Source organism: Triticum urartu, unplaced genomic scaffold (genome assembly GCF_003073215.2).
Source record: "Triticum urartu cultivar G1812 unplaced genomic scaffold, Tu2.1 TuUngrouped_contig_5378, whole genome shotgun sequence".
NCBI classification, from domain to species: domain Eukaryota; kingdom Viridiplantae; phylum Streptophyta; class Magnoliopsida; order Poales; family Poaceae; genus Triticum; species Triticum urartu.
The window spans coordinates 1-21,186 of NW_024116049.1; the positions used below are offsets into that span (position 1 = coordinate 1).

General features: G+C 40.2%; 2 protein-coding genes across 2 annotated transcripts; both read left to right on the forward strand.

Moving 5' to 3' along the window:
* The first annotated feature begins 4,858 nt into the window (after positions 1 to 4,858).
* LOC125529149 lies at positions 4,859 to 6,645 on the forward strand. Its single transcript, XM_048693557.1, has 6 exons — positions 4,859 to 5,154; positions 5,532 to 5,615; positions 5,716 to 5,755; positions 5,866 to 5,934; positions 6,062 to 6,171; positions 6,272 to 6,645. The coding sequence occupies exons 1-6, from the start codon at positions 4,889 to 4,891 to the stop codon at positions 6,405 to 6,407; spliced, it is 705 nt and encodes a 234-aa protein (XP_048549514.1). The 5' UTR covers positions 4,859 to 4,888; the 3' UTR covers positions 6,408 to 6,645.
* A 4,060-nt stretch (positions 6,646 to 10,705) lies between these two features.
* On the forward strand, positions 10,706 to 13,335 carry LOC125529150 (putative F-box/FBD/LRR-repeat protein At5g44950). Its single transcript, XM_048693558.1, has 4 exons — positions 10,706 to 10,959; positions 11,542 to 12,372; positions 12,468 to 12,623; positions 12,722 to 13,335. Exons 2-4 carry the CDS (start codon positions 11,548 to 11,550, stop codon positions 12,998 to 13,000), a joined length of 1,260 nt encoding a protein of 419 aa, XP_048549515.1. The 5' UTR covers positions 10,706 to 10,959; positions 11,542 to 11,547; the 3' UTR covers positions 13,001 to 13,335.
* Positions 13,336 to 21,186: the final 7,851 nt, after the last annotated feature.

A 21,186-nucleotide genomic window follows, 5' to 3' on the forward strand; every position in this document is an offset into this window, starting at 1 on the left:
GCGCCGTGCTGGAACCCCTCCCTCTTCATCGGCGCGGTTGGCGTTTGCTTGGCTGAGAAGGGAGAAAGGAGGAGACTTTGTTGGGGGGAAGTGGTGGATGGTCGGTGGTTGGATTGGGCGCGGCAAGGTGAGACGAGACTGGTACAAGGCGAGAGGAGAGGCGTGGGACAAGTGTGGTTGGTTGGGCAAGTGTGTGGGGATCGCCAACGCCGGTTGGTGATGGGGTGTGGTCAAGGGCGGTGTAAGGAAAATGGCTTTTTTAATGAGAAAGGAAAGGAGACGAGGCAAAAGTAATCGCACATTCGCACATATGCGGTATCGTCCCGGAATGTGCTACGCCCTGTACACGGATGCGGTCTCAGTCTTCAACTTTGTTTGTGGCAAATCCAAGTGCAAAAATGGGATAACTCATGCTTAAGAAGTATACTCCCTCCATACAGAAGTAAAATCCGTCTGTTGCATCATTTTACCTAGAATGTTGAAACCATCGTTCGGATCATTAACCACGTCATCGTGCTTCTCCTCTGGCTGTTTCTTCTCTTCTCCGAGCATGGAAATCACCTCGGCTTGATCGACATTGTCATTGACTCCGTCTTACTTGTTTCGCTCACACATGTCCCAAAATCTATGCAGTGCATTCTTCACAGCGTGTTTCGTAACCTTAGGGAACAGAAATGTGTTGGAAATATTACATGGACACATGCATCAGTTCAGATAATTCCAAGTCTGATGCTTCAGCATATCCTGTCACGTAACAAACTGAAACTTCATGCACGCACGTTGTTGGTTGTTCGTCAAGCTGCAACTCCTCCATAGGTCCTCAGCTAGGACGTGTGCATTATGCTACTGCTCCTCCCAATTCTCCTGGTCCCATCGAGTGCAACGCGCTTCGCTCGGCAATACGTTTCATTGAAACATTGCCCGTTGGACTGCTTCCTGCATAGTCTATATCTACTAATAAAGTAAGGTGCGTTCCGTCAATTTTTTCATCCATTCACCACTAAAAATATTTTTTTCTACCGGAGGTGATACTAAATTTTTATGCGTTTCTCTGCTAGAAAAAGAATTTTCGTACTTATTTTTCTGCCCACGCAGCTGGGAAAATTCTATTTTCCACGCTGCGCAAGAAATAGTCAGAGTTTCGCACAGGATAACCAATAATGGGCCGACCCAATTTTCTTTTCTTTCTGTGTTTTACTTCTAATTTTATTCTTCTTCCCTATCTATTTTTTCTTCTAAGTTTATTTTTCAGAATTTACTTTTAAATTAAAAATTCTCAGAAAACGTTTAGAATTAAAAAAACAAATTTTGGAAAAAAGTTCAGAATTCAAAAAAATTGTTTCTATTTTGAAAAAAATCGGTACTTGCAAAAAGTTGCCCTTTTAAAAAAATTGTTCGGGATTTCAAAAAGAAAATGGCATTTCAAAAAATGCTCCAAATTTGAAAAATATTCCTGTTTTAGTGAAATTTTTAAAATTTAAAATAATGTTTTGAATAAATGGATCTACGAAAAAATGGAAAACTCCATGTTGCGACAAGTGGCGCACAGCCAGGGGAGTTGGAGTGATCTTTGCAACAAGTACTCCTCAACTAGTGATTTCGGCGTATACGGGTTCCAAGTATCGCTCGATCGGTTTGGGGGGAGGGGGCTGCTCCTCCCCCTACCTCCGCCACTACTTCTCGGTTATTTCTAACGTTAACCCTTGAAATGAGAAGAAACTCTGTTTTTCCGTTGTTTGGCAGAAAATATAATATACGGAAGGAAACCAAGGAGAATTATTACAAATCAATTGAAATGGAGCAACTTTCATGTTGGAGGCCAAGCCAGCAGGTGCAGCAGAGCAAAAGACAACCTTCCATATGTGAGCACACCTGCTCGCATGGATGTTCGTCTGAGGCACTAGTAGCTCCACAACATCTATACAAGACACTTTCGTGATGGGGAAACACATAGTGGAGAACCCTAGCCGCCGCCACCGCAACCAGAACAGAGAGAGAAGAAGTCCGGAGAACCACCGAAAATCTTCTTTGTTTTGGTCCTTTCATATCCATCACCATTTCATCCTTCACTACTGTAAGAGGAATTCAAATATGTAAGAACAAGTTGTAAACTCTATTCACACTCATCTGGAGATCAAGACTATTTGGATCATTCATTTCATTGTGGATTTTCCGCGCGTTATTGATATGATTTCCATTGGTTTATCCGTTGAGATGATTGGTTATTTTCTTATGATGCGTGAGTAGTTCCCCTCGGCGTGGGAGATGTAGGTGAGTGGTAAGATTCATTTGTGCCTAGTCTATATGTCGTTATTTGTGTTTGTAGTCTTATAATCTATCTAGTCTATATGTCGTTATTTGTAGTCTTATAATCTATCTAGTAAGTTGTTATACTATGGTGAACTCCATACGTGTTGTCCAATTTAAGGGCCCATGCAACATGATCTCAAGACCTACACAAGTAACACATATTGTTTAGGAAATCTACGACATGTGTAGTCTTATGATCTCTCTTCCTTTTTCTTTGCTTTTCTTTATGTTTCTTTGTCTATTTCTATCGTTGTTCTTTTCATACACATGTGTAATTTTCTTTGGTACACAATATATATTTTTTTATCTTCATACACAATGTAATATTTTTTTGATACACGTCGAACATTTTTTCAGATATTTTTTTCTTTTGATACATGTTTTTGAGCACTTTTTTGAATACATGGTAATCATTATTTCAAATACACAAGTCTAAATTTTTGGTATACACCTTTAACATTTTTCAAATATAATATCAAGATTTTTTGAAATATATCTTTTGTTGCTGATTTTTTTAACAGACATTATACATTTCTGTACACATATAAAATAAATTGATATACGTTTTAACATTATTCAATACATGATTACCATTTTTTCTCAAACAAATATTTTGAATCGCATTTTACATATTTCTTATACATCAGCATCATTTTTTATATACACGTTTAACATTTTGCTAATGCACAATTAACATTTTTAAAAAATATTTATTTTCATGTCTACTTGTTTCCCCACGCCTTGTACATTTTTTATACATTTTTTTATATACGTGTTAACATTTTTCCATTACATGATTACTTTCAAACATATATATTGATGTCAACTTTTCTCATACACATTCTACATTTTTTATGCATTAGAAGCATTTTTAATACATGTTTAACATTTTTAAATGCGTGATTAACATTAGTTATTATTTTTATATATTTTTAAATATAAATAAAAGTAAAAAAATGAAAACAGAACACCAAAACCAAAAATGGGAAAAAAATAAGAGCTTAATGCCCCGCGCGCTTGACCGGGCCATTAGCGCATGCGCTTGAGGCGGGGTATAAGCGCCGCAAAGTCTCGCCTGACACACTTTCACACCCGCTACAGAACTAGACCGTCCCGTTTTTCGTCTCTTTTTTTTCGTTAGTTGTTTCCGATCAAGATGATCGCTCGTGGTGGTTTCTTCCATGTTTTTCCCGTTTCGTTTTCCTTTTTTTCGGTTTTCTCTATTTTTTCTTCAATCCTATGTTTTTCCCACTACTTTTTTAGTTTTTTCACGGATTTCACTACCTTTTCTTTTATTTGTTTGTTCTTTGTCTTTCTTTGTTTCTTTCTCAGTTTTGATGGGGTTTTGCTTTTCTTTCATTTCTGGTTTTCTTTTTCGTTTTTATTTAGTTTATTTCTTTGTTTTCATCATTTTGTATCTTTTTCTTTGTTTCTTCCTCGGTCTATGAATATATGGTCAACATTTTTCTATACACGTTTTAAGTAAAATAGTAACATTTTTTCAATACAAGTTTAACATTTTTAGAATACACGGTCAATATTTTTATTCACATTTTTAACATTTTAAAATGGTTTATTAAGCAGATTAAGTACAAGACTAATAATTTTTAATGCATGGTCAACATTCTTTTATACACATTTTTTTTTCAAATGCATGATGAACATTTTTTTCAAATGAAAGACTATTTTTAAATACATGGTCAACATTTTTCCTATATATATATTTAACATTTGTGGCTTGATTACAATGCTTCAAATTCAAGTTTAACATTTTTTAATTCAATACAAGATTAATTTTTTTGATTTGGTCATTATTTTTTCTTTACACATTTAACATTTTTGAAATGTTTTCTTAACATTTTCGAAATACATCTTAAACATATTTTGAACACATGGTTAACATTTTTTTATAAACATTTTTTTTTCAAATGCTTGACTAACAATTTTCATATACCTTTTCAACATTTTTTCAAATGCTTGATAGACATTTTTTAATTATGTAATCAATTTTTTTCACACACATTCTAAATTTTGTGTGTACATGGGAAACATTTTTTTTCTGTATACACATTCAATATCGTTCAAATGCTTGATGAGTATATTTTTTCAAATACTTATGTGGAAAGTGTTTTTTGTAATATACTCCCTCCGTCCCAAAATTCTTGTCTTACATTTGTCTAGATACGGATGTATCTAACACTAAAACGTAACTAGATACATCCGTATCTAGACAAATCTAAGACAAGAATTTTGGGACGAATGGAGTATTTATTTAGTATATTTGGAAATATAAACGAAAAAAACAAAAAACATGAAATCAAGCCAGGCCTATCGAGCTCTCGCGTAAGGCGCACCTTAATTGAATGGGCTCCTGTTATTAGTAGGCGAGCTAATTAAAGTAAGCTAGATAGCCCGGCCTGGGAGATGAAAGGCCGGAACGACGACCCACACACGAGGCTGGCCGCGGCCGCTCGGCGTCGTGGATGCGGTGCCCGCCCCCGGATCGGCCGGCCGACGTGGCGCCGGCCTCCGCCGCGCACGCCGTCAACCAAGGAACGGATGCGTCTGCTCGCATCGCATGCCATCCCCCGCTCTCTGCGCCTCCTTCGCCGCGCGACTGCGACTGCGACTGCTCCTGCACCAGCCGTCCACGGCGGCGACCACCCCGTCTGCGCTCTTCCTCCGCGCAGCCGCTGCTTCTGCCACCCTCGCGCCCGCGAAGCAGAGGTCGTTCTCGACGACGGCGACGACAGGCATGGGGGCGGCCGCGGGAGCGACGGCGTCCGCGCAGCCGGCGGCGGGCGGGGGCGTGTCGGAGCGCATCATGCCGCACCTCCTCAACATGTAACTACTCTACTGCTCAAATTGCTTTATTGCTCTGCTTGTGTTGTCCATGCATCCCAGCTTGACTTTATTCATACGCTTCGATTCAATGTTCAGTTAAGTTGATACTTGCTCATTGTCCAGTTAAGTTGAGCAAGCAAGTACTCCCTCTGTAAACTAATATAGTTTAGATAACTAAAATAGTAATCTAAACGCTCTTATATTAGTTTACGGAGGGAGTAATTGCTAATTGCTGTATCTCTCCAATGAACTTGGTAGTATATATATGCCTACACAATTGTCCAGGTCCAGCTCGACCATTTTTCGAATCCTTCTCTAGTCACGTAAAAAAAAAATCAATAGTTTTTCACCGCGTCGCTCATGACAAATCGCTGCAGATACGGATCGTGCGCCACGGCACAAGACTTCGAGATGTACGCGCCCAATGCCACATTTGAGGACCCGCTCATGCGCGCCCACGGGTATGCATGTAATTGAGTTTGTTGTTGCATGAACTTCTTCTTCATAAGATCCATCATCCATGTTTCTTTCTGAATCGAATTCCGTTGGATCTGATCGCAGCGTCAAGCAGATCAAATCAGCCTTCTACACCATGCCTAAGGTACATATGCACCTTCATATGCTTTATTTATTCATGGATATTTATTCTTTTTTTTTGATATACATTCGATGTTATTGTATAAACTAATCCAAAGACCCGTGCGTTGTCAGGTATTCGGTGAGTCCAAGATCGTAGAGTACACGATAAAGGAAAACGCGACCGGACCGGGGAAATCCCAGGTAATTAAAAGCTCATTTGGACATCATCATCTTCATCGTAGCCGCGCATATACTTTGTGTAGTAACGATGAACATACTTTACAAACGTGATCGGAATATCAATGCGATGAGTGGTGCATGAATGCAGATACTGATCGACAACAAGCAACACTACAAGGTCTTTGGCAAGGATGTCGACCTGGAGTCCCTCATCACGCTCGACGTCGAGGATGGCAAGGTCGTCAGGCACCAGGACTGGTAAGCCACAACAAGTCCGATGTTATCTGTCACCAAACCTAATCATCGAGATGCTACCATCTAGCTAGTTAGTGTGTTAATTGTTATAATGCATATGCAGGTGGGACAAGAAGCCTCTCAAGAACAGGGAGACGGTGAGCTTCCCGCTGTTGGGACGGCTGGCGCAGACGAGCCGCCGGGGAGCCATGCTGCTCACTCATGTTCTCATGGGCTTCGGCAAGGACCCCACCCCGTGATTTAGTCGCTATGATTTGGTTTCATTCTACTCCGAATACTCCTATCTAGGTGGTTGGAGGTTTTGGGATACATTTCCATAGACAAAAAACCAAAAGTAAAATTAGAGATATTGTGTACTCCAAAATTATTGTAACTAGATGATTCCCCGCGCGTTGCTGCGGAAATGTATGGTCAAAAAATAAATAGTGATGATTATGTAAAATGATAATTTTCATGGTCAGATTACTCTTTCGGTTACATTGGATAATGTTATGAGTTCAAGGGAAAGCGCAATTTACTTTTTATTGTCCGGTACATTTCTATGTGTAGGTGCTAACAACAGGAATTCTGCACCAACCAAAGTTTGGAAGTACATTATCAAAGACATGGTCGTTACATACTTTCCAAATGTATCAATGCACCAAGTCTCAAGACAGCAATTTCCATGGCAAATAGTTTATTTATCTATTCTTTAACCATCTTATCCCTCCAATAATTTGGTTGCCTTTTCTCCATTAGCATTGCAAGGCAAATGAAAAATCCAAGAAAAATACGACCATATTCCTTGACATGAGCACTTGAGCCGGCAGAAGATTTCCAAGGCAAATTGAAATGGATTAGAAACTTGAGAGGTGCCCATCAGCTGTTTGCAATCTTTCAGTGCGGGAAAAAGTGCAGGTATTCACTCCACTTGTTTGACCAAGAGAGCCCTCAACTTTTAATATGCCCGCCAAAAGACTAAGGCACGCCATGGAATCAGGAGACCTGCTGATTAGTACCAGTAGATGTCAATAAGGATGCTCGTAGTTACACAAAATACTCCCAATATGCAATCCCAATACAAAATATAGCAATAGATGTATTACTATTCCCAACAAAAAGATAGATCACATGACGTCATGCATGGGAGGAAGAAAGACAAATGCATCAAGTAGCAGAAGAGGGCAAGAACACAACCCACTTTTTATTTTTTGCATTTATTCTCAGCATAGAAGAATTATACAATTAGAACAAAAAATGCTGCCATGAGACAGTACATAAAAGATTCCTTGCCACCGGACCACAAATGAAAGGCAACAATATTGCAAGTGAGAGTAATAAACATGGTCACAAAGCTGATGGCACCTAGATTGGTAATGGCCTATTCGCAAAGGAGAACGCCCTCAATGTCGTGGTTCTCTAAAGTATTTCATGAAGATTTGCACGCTACTTACAATAAGAAGGGAACATTACTTAGAGATGCCAAATCATTTTAGAGCAAACGAAAGATGAAGATTTGAGCACCCACTTCACTACTCCTTTGGCAAATTTTGGGTCATTCCCATAATCAAATTGAGAAGAAAAAACACAATAATCCAATGAGTCTACACCACCAACAAAAATGAAATTGTGTACATTTTGATACAAATGTACATATGAATATATCAGCAAACAAATTGATATACTCAACCCTTTATAACAGGTGATGCACAAATATTGAACCATACATAACCGGCGATTATTTGCTAAATTTAGGTGGCAATGGTTACCATGAAGGTCATGATAATGGGAATGAACAAAGCATTGTAAATGGAAAATCAGAATATGATGTGGAATCCCATACCTTCAAAAGAACTCTACAACGCTGCAAAAGTAAAACAGTGTTGGAACTATGAAGTTTCCTTAGAGGAAAACAAAACTTATATTACCATCATAGTGCAGACATGAAGTATTTTCAAGCATAAAGCAACCGTTGGTTGAGAATGATATACCGACGCATGGTGTTTAATGACAGAACATTAATGCACTTTTAGTATGCAATCCATATCTTCATCTGCATCCTGTACAGTGCCAAAACAGGAGTGGTGTTACATCAACTTCACTGATTTATATCATTGATATCTCAAATTAAAGTTGTCATGTGGCCAAAGCCCCCAGCCAACTTCATGAAAAAGAGAACGGATCTGTGACAACACTAAAATAATCATACTGGTATGCATCAGTAATCCTATATGATAAACACATGTGCTTTTGAAATCAATATAATGCAAGAGGGAACGTTGGATTAAACTTTGCATGACCTGGCAAGCATGACACAATTTTGGAGCAATGGTGCAGACACCAACCTGATGTTGAAGACTATGGGAGTGATGCCGCTCCACTGTCTGAAGGGGAATTTTTGCGGGAGCACGTGAAGTCGCCGAGAGGCGGCGTCGTTGTCGCTTTCTGGGCAGCAAGGAGGTGGTGGAGGTTGTCCTTCAGGAGGCAGAGTCGTCGACTCCGGGCGCCTAAAGTCTGCAGCGTAGTGGTCCTGCACCGTATCTCCCTCTTGCCTAACTTCGCCGAACCCCACCCCTCACCATCTCCCACAGATCAGATCGAGCCGCAGGTGAGGCGGCAGCCAGATGGATGACACGATGGAGGTTGCTCTATCGAGGTCCTCGCGCGCCAGGAGGAGAGGAAGAGGTGGCGCCTCGGCGTGCCTCTGCTCGCCCGCGTGGAGACGCATGGACTGGAGAAACACCGGAGTGCTCGACTGCTGGGCATCGATGGTGCCGTTGGTGGTGATTGACGGCATCGCCCGTTCTGCTACTAGGAAGAGTAAGAGATAAGAAGAGATCGACGGATGGGCTTCTCTTTATCAGTTATTACGCCGCCTCATCGATTAGGGAAGCCCAAAGGGGTTCGCTTCGGTTGGCAGCATGATTTAACCCTAAAAACAAAAACCAACACGACTTATTGAAAACATATGCTGATGTGGTGAGCTGGCAAGTGAAGATAAATAAGAGTAATTGCTGAGGCTGGTCATAGTGGGGAGTAACTTAGACTAGTGTCATGCATATGATACTAGCCTAAGTTACTACCTTCATAATGCAAAGTAACATAATAGTAGTATCTTAGATGGCTTCATTTATTAGCTTGTAGACTCATCTTGTCTTGGAAAGCGCTATGTTACAGTAACATATTATGTTACCACCTCTCATTAATTACTTGTCACATAAGCAAAAATATCTTGAAACGCGCTATGTTACTAGCTAAGTTACTCCCACTATGACTAGCCTGATGTGGCATGGCTGCTGAGTTGGATAGCTTGCATGCTTAGAGAAATAAGGTAGTGGGGATGAACTATTTAGGTATTATAGATTATAGATGCCATTTATCATGATGTAATATTTTTATGTCAATTACTAACGCCCATTACCTCTAACCATGGGGACCAATCAAGTCCACACATGCCCGATGTGTGAGAAATGAAAAATAGCCTTGTTTGAATTTTATCATGATGCATTGAGAAAACAAATCAAAAGAAGAGAAAAAAACATCGTGTTGGTCCTCTCGTTATAGCTTACATCAATCATGAAGCTGTGAAACTTGAACGTTGCTATTGCGAATTAAGGGTAACCAAAGACTAGCTTATAGGCACCACAGACGAAAGGCGAGGGTGAAGAGGAAGGTCAAGGGAAGCGGAGGAGCAAACAAGCACGTCATTGGAGCTCGAAAACTTGGTGAAGTGAGACGATCGTGACCATTTTAGTGTGTAGCTCGGTGAATAGACACATACCGCGCACCCCCGTGTCGCGTCCTCTCTTATCTGGGTCGACCCATTTTAGTCATTGGTAGAACTGTTTAAGGACACTTCCCTTCCGGTTTTGACAAGGTTCTATAACCTTCATAGATCGGGTAATTTTTTACTCTGTGTTTTTATAATTTTTTTTCTTGTTTCATTTGTGGTTTTCCCTTTTTCCACATGGGAACAATTTCATTTTTTTTGAATATTTATTGAAATTTGAAATATTGTTTTAAATATGGGAACCATTTTAAAACGAATATTATTTGAAATCCAGGAACATTTTTCCAATTCACAAACATTTATTGAAATCTAGGACCATTTTCAAATTTATGAACATTTTAAAAAAGGAGGAATAAAATTATCAAAATTTTTAATAATTTTTAAAACCCTTAGAACATTTTTTTAGATTCATCGAAATGCGGGATCATTTTTCAAATTCTTGAACATTTGTAAAACCCCGATTTTTTCAAATTGACGTACATTTTTGTTAAACCCGGGTATGTTTTTAAAATTTATGTACAATTTTGAAATTTTCTGAACTTTCTAAAATATGTGGATGTTTTAAAATATATAAAAAATCGAGTTTGTGAACATTTTTGCAATTCAAAAGATTTTTTAAAATTCATAAAAAAGGTTTTTTTAAATTCAAACATCCAAACATCCAAACATTTGGGATCGATTGTTTTGTAAAATCCCAAACGATTTTTAATGATGTACGAAAACAAAAAGAGAGAAGAAAAACGGAAAAATGAAAAGAAAAAAGGGGCGCCCGCTCTGTACATGGGCCGCCCAAAGTGCGCTCGGGAGGCGGAGGGAGTCGCAGACCACTTCGGTGTTTCCTCCGCTAAATTCGAACCCTAGACACGACATGGCCGCGGCGGCCGGCGGCGCGGCGGCGTAGGCATCCGGCGTCCTGCGTTCGTTCCTTGCCCCTCTGGCCTCTGCGCTCCGTCCCGGCGGCAGCGTCCAAGGCCGCAGCGGGCGGGCGGCGCCGCCTTTCTCCGTTCTCCGGCGCTCCGTAGGTCCGCTTTGCTCCCTGCCCGCTAGATTCTTAGAGTGAATGTTGGAACTGAACACGTGTTGCTCCTGAATAATTTGAGTGCAAGTCCACATCTAGGCTAAGAAAAGAGGGCCGGTTATGGGGTCAATTGACTCTATCCTCAACTAGAATTGCATTTGACCATTTGGCCACGCTGACGGCATCTCGATTATATACCCTAAATTGTTTGTCCAATCGACATTTTGCAAGACAAGTTTTTTTCTTCTTCATATTTTAATCACCTCTTCCTCAAATGATGGCACATGTATTCAACAAAGGAAGCCCATTTCCATCTTGCAGCCTGGCACATGTTTACTCTTCAAGATCACAAATTAGGTCTTCTAACACATGTCAAATGATAATCATACAACGCATAGAAACATAGTACTGTCCGCACTTCTCCCTAAATTCCCATCTCTTGGTTGTTCGTTATTTGTTGCTTTGCTAGGAACAAGCTACTACTCAGTGCACAATTTGATTTTTTGCGTCTATTGTATTTTTAGTGACACATGTGGTAGACTGCATGCTAATTTAGGCTCCCTGTCTTCCGGAAATGCTAGGACAGTTTAATATGGATTCTGAAGCAACGAGTACCTGTAAAAAGGCGAGGGCGGAAGCTACATCAGTTATGGGCACAGACAGACTTAGCAGTCTACCTCCAGAGATAAAGGGCGACATCCTCTCACGTTTGAATGTCGAAGAAGCAGTTAGGACTAGTACCTTATCAAGTACTTGGAGGGATGTATGGACTGACATGCCAGTGATATCTCTGTGCGATGGAAATCTTGCAAGAACCAAGTTCGTTACGTTAGTCGATATGGTGCTATTACTCCACAAGGGAACAATAGAGGAGTTTGATATTTCAGGTAACAAAAATTACCATGATGAGTTCGGTAGGTGGATGATCATGCTGTCAAGGAAATCACCAAAATCAGTTATAATCAAGTTGAACTCTGGGCCAAGGTATAAGATTCCCTCTTGCCTCTTTTCTATGGGTGATCTGGAGTATCTGCACCTAGAAAACTGCATCATCAGCTTGCCCCGGGCATTCCAAGGTTTCAAGAGCCTAACTGACCTCACCCTGAAAATCTTCTCCACAGACAAGGATATCCAAAATTTCATCTCGTTCTGCCCCGCACTGACTGATTTGATATTAAATTCTTTTGAGGGCATCAACCGTCTAAACATTAAGGCTCCTAAACTGGATTATCTTAATGTTGAAGGGGATTTTGAGGACATTAAGTTGGACGCACCTAATCTGGAGGTGGCCTTTCTCTCTCTTGATAAAGCGTATCAATCTGTTCCAATTGCGCATGACAAGGAAAGCTATGTCAAGCAGTCATTGGGAAGCCTAAGTGTCATCGAAACACTTACAATTAGTGGTTTTTTCCTGAAGGTGAGCTATTATTATCTCCAGCATTACTATGGCATTCTTCTGCCTCTAACTAATCTGTGTTGCCATCTATTTTTATTATTATTTTATTGTTGCAGTATCTATCAAAAGGATGCATACATACGAAGCTCCCTGCCGTGTTTACTCACCTGGAGAGTATTTTTCTTATGATATGCTTGTGGGACCAGCGGCAAGTCTTGACTGCATGTTCACTGTTTCAGAATGCCCCTAACTTAAAGAAGCTTGAGATGTGTGTAAGTATGCCTCCAGTAAACTCTCCCCACTTGCTCGATCACCTGATCCATGTTCTTTCGTTGTGTTTATGGCTAACGAGCTGTGAAAAAAAATGCAGAGTTTTCCTTGGAGCATCCTTGGTCAGGATGAGGATCAGGTGGGCATTCAAGGACTTGACCTGCAATTGCAAATGGACCATCTCGTAACGGCCAGTGTGAACTATTTCGGGGGTCTGGACTTCGAAGTTGATTTCGTGGCAAAGCTACTAAGCTGGGCACCAGCTTTAGAAGAACTGAAGATAGACTGGAAGGGTGAAAAGGACTGTAGCATGGTTCTGGCCAAGCTATTAGCTCTGCCGAGGGCGTCTACCAGGGCCAAGGTCATTGTCACGTTTTGATAAGCATGCTCCGGCAACCGTTTGCCGATGTAATTTGCTGCTGGGTAGAACTATCTTGGCTTTGTTTATGTGAATGTACAATCTAGGACTAGCATGTAGTGCATTTTGTTGAGGAAATTCGGTGGGAATACTTGATATGGTGTTAGCAATTGTTGTCCATATGAAACGCCTCATTCCATTCTGCAGCCCGGGCACACAAGCTGCCACTGCTGTTCCTCCATGCACCGGGGACTCACACGCCGCAGCCCTTCCTCAACGGCGTCAGTTCAGGTCTTCATGTTTTGTGCATGTGTTCTGTGTATGGTAAATTCATGGTTTTAGCAAATATGTGAACCAAAGGCATCAAATTGTATGGTCATATCATAGTTTTTGCATGTACATATGAAGCCTGAAGTAATGAGACCAAAGCAGCCATGCCTGGGAAATCAAAACTTTTACCAGATTTGTTTACATCTCCTTTTTTATTTTTTTGTTGATAAGTGAATTATTTCTATATCGCCGTCGCTTTTAATATTCAGCTATTTTTTACGTCAAAATTATTCACTGAGGTGAGTCGGATCCAGTTTTTACCTCAAAACAATTCACATAATTAGGAGGACTGGAATCAGCTACAACTATTCAGTTATTATCTCATAGTTTTCGTTTCTCAAATAACCATATATGTTTTGACCAATACCCATATTTATATCCAGCTTTGCTTTTAGGGAGACTGGATAAATATGTCCATTATCGGCAAGAAATTAAGAATGCGTTGCTATGTTAACACACTACGGGTTGATTTAATTAAAAAATTGGGCCATGGAGAATTTAGTCAAAGTCGAATCTTCATTTTGGTGTGATTATCTCCTTTAGGATTGTCTCTGTTTGGACCATGAGGCATAGATGAGAAGAACCATACTGGTTCCCACCGACGGCGCCTCCTTGCATTCCCGGCCACCCCTAGGGTTGAAGATGACTTGTGCATGGAAGAGTTTTTGAGTGTGAGAAACAAATGTGGAAGAATTGTGGTTGAAGAGGAAGAGGCGCACTGAGGACTTCAATCAGGTGCCTACTAGATTGGGATCGCGCCATGGCGCGAGGGTGCCGGTCCCAACGTTTTGGTTAAGCATGTCGTGCCAAGTTAGTAGGAGCGTATATTTAGCGTATGAATTCAAACATGATAAAAAAATAAAGTGAAAAAGAAATATTCATTTGTGATAGAAGGCATGAGATTATAAGGCAACATAAAGTTCAGAATGTTTGTAAGACCACAAAAGACGCGCATCAAGCACAACATAAAAGAATAGACCAAAAGCAACATTTAATAGATCAGGATTACAACAAGTCATTTATATAGAAAGTTATGCATTCCGCAGATCAAAAGCCGTTAATAACAATTAAAGCATGTCATTTATATCGAAAGAGACCAGTAGCGCATAGAGCAGCGAGATAGTACAAAATACTGAAAGTGAAGTATAACCATACTGGTTCCCACCGACGGCGCCTCCTTGCATTCCCGGCCACCCCTAGGGTTGAAGATGACTTGTGCATGGAAGAGTTTTTGAGTGTGAGAAACAAATGTGGAAGAATTGTGGTTGAAGAGGAAGAGGCGCACTGAGGACTTCAATCAGGTGCCTACTAGATTGGGATCGCGCCATGGCGCGAGGGTGCCGGTCCCAACGTTTTGGTTAAGCATGTCGTGCCAAGTTAGTAGGAGCGTATATTTAGCGTATGAATTCAAACATGATAAAAAAATAAAGTGAAAAAGAAATATTCATTTGTGATAGAAGGCATGAGATTATAAGGCAACATAAAGTTCAGAATGTTTGTAAGACCACAAAAGACGCGCATCAAGCACAACATAAAAGAATAGACCAAAAGCAACATTTAATAGATCAGGATTACAACAAGTCATTTATATAGAAAGTTATGCATTCCGCAGATCAAAAGCCGTTAATAACAATTAAAGCATGTCATTTATATCGAAAGAGACCAGTAGCGCATAGAGCAGCGAGATAGTACAAAATACTGAAAGTGAAGTATCTTCTATATCTAAATAGCTAGCCCCCACTAAGATATTTCTCTCAACATGCAAGCATGCCACCTCATCATTCAACATGCATAAGAAAAGGCCCACCTCAACATGCAACTATGCATATTAAAAATCCACTACAACATGCATGCATGTAAATTTCCATTTTATTATGCTATTTACATTTAATTCTTATATACTTTCACAAACTATTGTTTCAAGAATTCATGTTCCGTATAATCAAAATCTCATTGAAATATTGCAAACATTCCCGCAACAACGTGCGGGGCATCATCTAGTTTATACAGAAGGCTAGCGACACTTAGATAGCAGTCCACACAAGTTTTAAGGATTATAAAAGTCCACACTAACTAATACATCTACCAGAGTCTTCAATTTTCCTTCGCCAAGAATGGTTGAAGTTCCCCCATTGCTCCAAGAGAAGTTGTGTAACGCTGGCCCAGGAAGAGAAGAAAAAAAAATGATAATTCTTCGAGAAGATATCTCAACTCATTAAAGATTCATTAAATGATTCATATGACATCTAAATCTAACATGCATTTTTTAAAACAATAGATATCTGCAATGACCAAAAAAGGAACTATCAGGAAGGTGAGTTTAGTGAACTGACATCAAGAAATTCATGCATATTTCCTTTAAACAAGTTTGGGGAGTGTGTATACAGTAGCACTACACAACTATGAATTATAAAAAACAGAAATGACCACCATCATGAGCAATTCTTGGCAAAGGGAAGATCCGTGTCTCAGGACTCAGTGAAATATAATTCATTTTTCAGCCTAAAGATATACACATAAAAAAATGATTGGATCCGTCTATCAAAGGTCACAAAAATTAGCAATCGAGCTCAATATGTTATTTAGAAAAAAATTTGGTAGACCATGTACACAACATTCATGAAGCCCTCCAGTTTCATAGGAAACCCAGGGGAGAAGAAAAGAAACTAAAACACACATGTGTTTCATTTCATTTACAATCCATCAAAAGATGAATGTAGAGAACTCATGATCTATGATTATTAACAACAATTCAAGTTCTGATATATAGAGCTGGCAATTAACATTAAGCACAATGGAATAATCCTCTACTGGTTACTCTCAATCTAAAATCAACAGTTAAATTACTATTTATCACCATCAAGCCAGCATATGCGGTTCATATATAAACTAAATCAAGCTAGCATACACACTTCATCTCCAAATAGGATTCATCTCCTGCGGTCTGGTTACCCAAATCCAACCAAAGATCCTCACAGAAGAGGAGGGGGAGGGGGTAGAGGAGGAAGACGAGCTTACTTGCGAGTAGAAGCCAGAGCGCAGGGGCAGGGAGTATATGGACCAATAACAATAAGTGGCCAGTAAGATGCGCACCTAGTCATTCATCTGGTTCAAGGAACGCTCCAGCTCCCTCTGCAAAATCAAGTGGAATCACAAGCACTGTCGGATCAAAAAGGCAACACAGTGATGAAAGCACTATGTATGGCTATCTCACCCTGAGCTCCTTGGCCAACTTGCTCTCTTTCTCCTTGGCCGCCCTAGGGAGCCTCCCCCTCGGCGGAACGGTCTTGACGCGGTCACCATGGACCTGGCTCGGCGCCCTGGCATCCCTCTTCCTAGGCACGCCCCTGGGCCGGTCAGGGCCCGCCACCCCTGTGATCTGGCGGTCATTGTCCTCGGCCGCTGCTGATGAGGAGGGGCACTGTGATAATTGGTATTGTTTCTAAAAACAAAGCATCGCCAACACCTCACCTTGTTCTCGACCAGATTATAAAATAGACTAAAATAAGTAGCTTCTTGGTAAGTCTACATGTCATGTACAGTCATGATAACCTTAATTCATTAAAAGGCATTAAACCAAGATAGTGGATTTCCTGAACTATTTTTGTAGTTGATCTGCAAATTGAGTCAAAAGGTATTTATCTCATAAGAGAATAGTTCCACGCAACTAATACAACTGGCATTTCACAAACTTCGACATTAAGACGAATGTGTATATCCATATACGATCCATGGTGTTGGATCACACGTTTCAGAAACCATGGGTTAGATAAAGGACTCAAATAAATTACGCTATTTATTTTTGTGTACAATAAAGGACTCAAGCGCCACATCATTCCATATGCAGCCGGTAGTAATCTTCTATATCTAAATAGCTAGCCCCCACTAAAATATTTCTCTCAACATGCAAGCATGCCACCTCATCATTCAACATGCATAAGAAAAGGCCCACCTCAACATGCAACTATGCATATTAAAAATCCACTACAACATGCATGCATGTAAATTTCCATTTTATTATGCTATTTACATTTAATTCTTATATACTTTCAAAAACTATTGTTTCAAGAATTCATGTTCCGTATAATCAAAATCTCATTCAAATATTACAAACATTCCCGCAACAACATGCGGGGCATCATCTAGTTTATACAGAAGGCTAGCGACACTTAGATAGCAGTCCACACAAGTTTTAAGGATTATAAAAGTCCACACTAACTAATACATCTACCAGAGTCTTCAATTTTCCTTCGCCAAGAATGGTTGAAGTTCCCCCATTGCTCCAAGAGAAAATACCATTTCCAGATACGGAGCTTAATGGACTTGTTGTCGATGGGCATCATCCTGTCTTCCGACTCGACGACCTTTATGAGTTAGTGCCAGGCTGCGATGAACTGCAGCAGCACGCATGACTTGTCATTTGCCAGTAGCTTCATACCCATCTAATTTCACCATAGATGTCCCCAAACCCGAGAGCGCCCAGAAGCTGCATGGAACCATTCATTTCCAGAACGTGTGACAAAGATTTACAATATACTCAGCAAACAAGTTTAAGCTTAACTAAGGTTGTGCCTTCAGATTAGCATTTTCAATATATTGTGAATAAATTAGAACAGGACATTATAATGGATACAACAGACTCATGCAAAAAGAGGGAGAAGGGGGAACCTATAAGCTGAAATGCTAAAAATCAAAGAATTGATAAAAAATGATCAGATGCTTTGGCCTGGACGGGTTTCCGAAACAATACAGTAAATACTCTATCTAGGAAAATTGGTACTACAGAATCAAGGAAAATTGGTACTACAGAATTTATAAACTCATTTCAATGAAAATAAAAAAACTGCTACAGGCATCAAATTATCATCGCATTGGCATCTCACAAAGACATGGCATGTCAGCTTTTAGTCTACAAGGAAATCAAGATTGAGATCTGTAGCCTGTAGGTCACCAATAGTCACTTCGACAAATCTCTTCATGGAAGCCATGGTGACGATGGCCGGTGATGGCAGAGAGTAGTGGGCGAAGTGGTGGCGGCGCTTCCCGTCAGCACTGCACTTACCCTAGATCGGTAGGGGATTCGGTGGGGTGTATGGCATTGCGACGAACCTCGTTCTCCGAGCCGCCGACCCCCACCTCTTTATATAGTGCAGGTGACAGGGGCCCGTCACCCATAGTGGGTTGAGCGCCCCCGATCAGGGCGCGGATCTAAGGGCCCGGTGGGCCATTGGGCCCACACGGTGGAGATCATCCTAACATTCTCCCCCTTGATCTCAACTTTTACTTTTGACCTTATACTTTTACTTTACTCGTTTCATAACATATCAATACATAGAACATGTTTCATCATCACAGCTCAATTGCCGATAGAATCAGATATCCACAACGTACCTCTCTGTATTGAAACAAATTCTTTAACCTTGGGCCCTTTTATTGTCCAAAAATCTTAGACTATACCATAAAACCCATGTCGACTGTGTGTTCTCCGAACACACTGGGCGGTAAGCCTTTAATAAGAAGATCTGCAAACACTTGTCTATTGCTTTTATGCTTCAAGCATTTCTACATAATTCCGGACTTTCTCCTTTACAACGCATAACTCTGTGTCAATGTGTTTGACATCAACACTTGACTCGTTGTCATAGGAGCGAAAAACTTAAAATGGTTATCGTTGTTGTCAACCATTATCAACTCTCGGGTATAGGTCTCCTTAACCATTTTGCCTATCCCTCAGCCTCATATGAAGCTATAACATATCTTTGCATCACATTGATGATAATTGTTTCATTCATTGGAGCTTTTCCACACCAAAACTCCAAGTGCGAAAGTTAGCGACAATTGTGGATTTCGCTATACATTTCACAAGTCCTGTCTTTGTACTCACAATCTTTTGAGAGCACTTATTTCTTTCAGCATGAGGCCGATATCTTTGACTCCATTCCAGTGATCTATATATGGACTGGAAATTGCCAAAACAAACCGGATACGTGGACCGTGTCAGGGTAATATATTGAGCTTCCAACAGCTGAAGCATATGGCGCCATATCCGTTTTCAATCTTTTAAAATCAACTTTTGGAACACCATAGTTTCCACTTCCATTACCCTTGACTATAAGAACATACGTAGGTTTTCTCGCATGCACACTTTAGAGACATTTCTTAGCATGTCCATTCGACATCCCTAATACCCCCTTTTATTCTTTTCTTCGTGAATCTCGATACTTATAACGAGAGACACTCTACCGAGAACACTATTTTGAACTTTGAGGACAAGAACTTCTTTTCTCCTCCTGTAGTAGGTTGACATCACCACTAGCAAGTAGGATGTCATCCACATGCAGCGGAGAAGGAGGATACGGTGACACGGCGCGGGCAGGGCAGGAAGTCGGGAACTAGAGAGGGCCAAGCCAATGGGGGCGGCGGCGGAGGAGGAGAAAGAGTGGGGAAGGGAGTGTCTCCGCGTTAGCTTTTATACGGGCACTGGTTTAGGGCTTTTTAGGCGGGCTTAGGTGGGCTTGCGAGCCGTACTAGTCTGTGCATGACGGTTTTTGAAACTGTCACCCGAAATCCGTCATGTATTAACATGTTTCTTGTAGTGATGCACAGGATTAGGAAATGAATTTCCCATTCTATAACTTTGCATGAATACAATTGTCCTCTCATTTTCTTTAACCCAAAACAACATTTGATTGCTTTAGTCCATAAAAGACTTCTTCAGGCAGTATCCCCTGTGTTTTACTTTAATCTGATGTAACTCAGATCATAATATCTTTCATATGATGTAACTCAGATCATGATGTGCTACCAACACTCATTGTAATCTATTCAGTGCAAAACGCGCAAAAACCTTCCGATTTAAGTCGTGTTTTACACCTTTACATATTTCCTTTGGAGTCACATTGTCCTTGTAGACTCTTTAGAGCCTACTGTTTTGGCTCCATTGGAAATTACTCATCAGTCCCAAACATCGTCGGGATTCACCAATTTCATTTGATCTCACATAGTCTCTTATCATTTAGATAAGAAGACACTTCTCAAAGCTCGAATGAGCCTTTAAATGAGGTGGGATCATCCTCCATTTGAATTTCACTAACATAAACTTTATAGTAATCAGAAGTATCTGATTTTCTCATTCCTTGAGACCATCAGTGTCTCAGGTATTGGCACTTCTTTCATATGGGGATGTTGTTGCTCTGTCAATGCAAGAGGCAAACTAATTCTATAGTCTTTCATTTCCAAGAGGCAATAGGTTTTACAGGGACCTGTATCACAAGATCCATGTTTACTCATTCATCCTGTATAGAGCTAACAACATGTGTTGTATAGGTCATACAACATGCTCCCCCAGATTACTCCATCTTCACTAAAAATGGAGTATCTTTAAACTTTTAATTTGGGTTTATTCTGTTAAAAATTTCTTCTTTATGGCACTTTAAGCACCATCTTAGTATTCCTTACTCTGCTTTCGGAACTGTAAAAGATCCAGAAATACAACTATTTCTTTTCTTTAGGGGTATTAATATGACCGTCGTACTCCCCCAGACGATCACATTCTTCATCACTGGATATCGCATATTTCTTTCTTCCCCTCGAAATGTGGCAAGAACTTTTCTGTCACAATTTCAAAAAACCATTCATAACTCTTGTGAATTGAGGAAACTTCGATTATCTACTTCATTCATCAGATTACTTCATACAAAATGAAGTTATCTCTTTATGATTAGTACTTTTGCAAGTCACACTTGCATATAATTCTTATCTTTAGGTACATATGTAACTTTTAATCTCTTTGGATTTATTGAGTGCTTAATGACCATTACACATAAGGTGTACGGTCGATACTAGGAAAGCATAATAGCTACTCCATACTTTTCTCC

Excerpts from the sequence above, each read along its gene's own strand:
- LOC125529149 (XM_048693557.1), top strand. The coding sequence starts at position 4,889 with ATGCCATCCCCCGCTCTCTGCGCCTCCTTCGCCGCGCGACTGCGACTG. Across the intron at positions 5,616-5,715 it reads CCGCTCATGCGCGCCCACGG|CGTCAAGCAGATCAAATCAG; the intron begins GTATGCATGTAA and ends ATCTGATCGCAG. Across the intron at positions 6,172-6,271 it reads GTCGTCAGGCACCAGGACTG|GTGGGACAAGAAGCCTCTCA; the intron begins GTAAGCCACAAC and ends ATGCATATGCAG.
- LOC125529150 (XM_048693558.1), top strand. The coding sequence starts at position 11,548 with ATGGATTCTGAAGCAACGAGTACCTGTAAAAAGGCGAGGGCGGAAGCT. Across the intron at positions 12,373-12,467 it reads TTAGTGGTTTTTTCCTGAAG|TATCTATCAAAAGGATGCAT; the intron begins GTGAGCTATTAT and ends TTATTGTTGCAG. Across the intron at positions 12,624-12,721 it reads TAAAGAAGCTTGAGATGTGT|AGTTTTCCTTGGAGCATCCT; the intron begins GTAAGTATGCCT and ends AAAAAAATGCAG.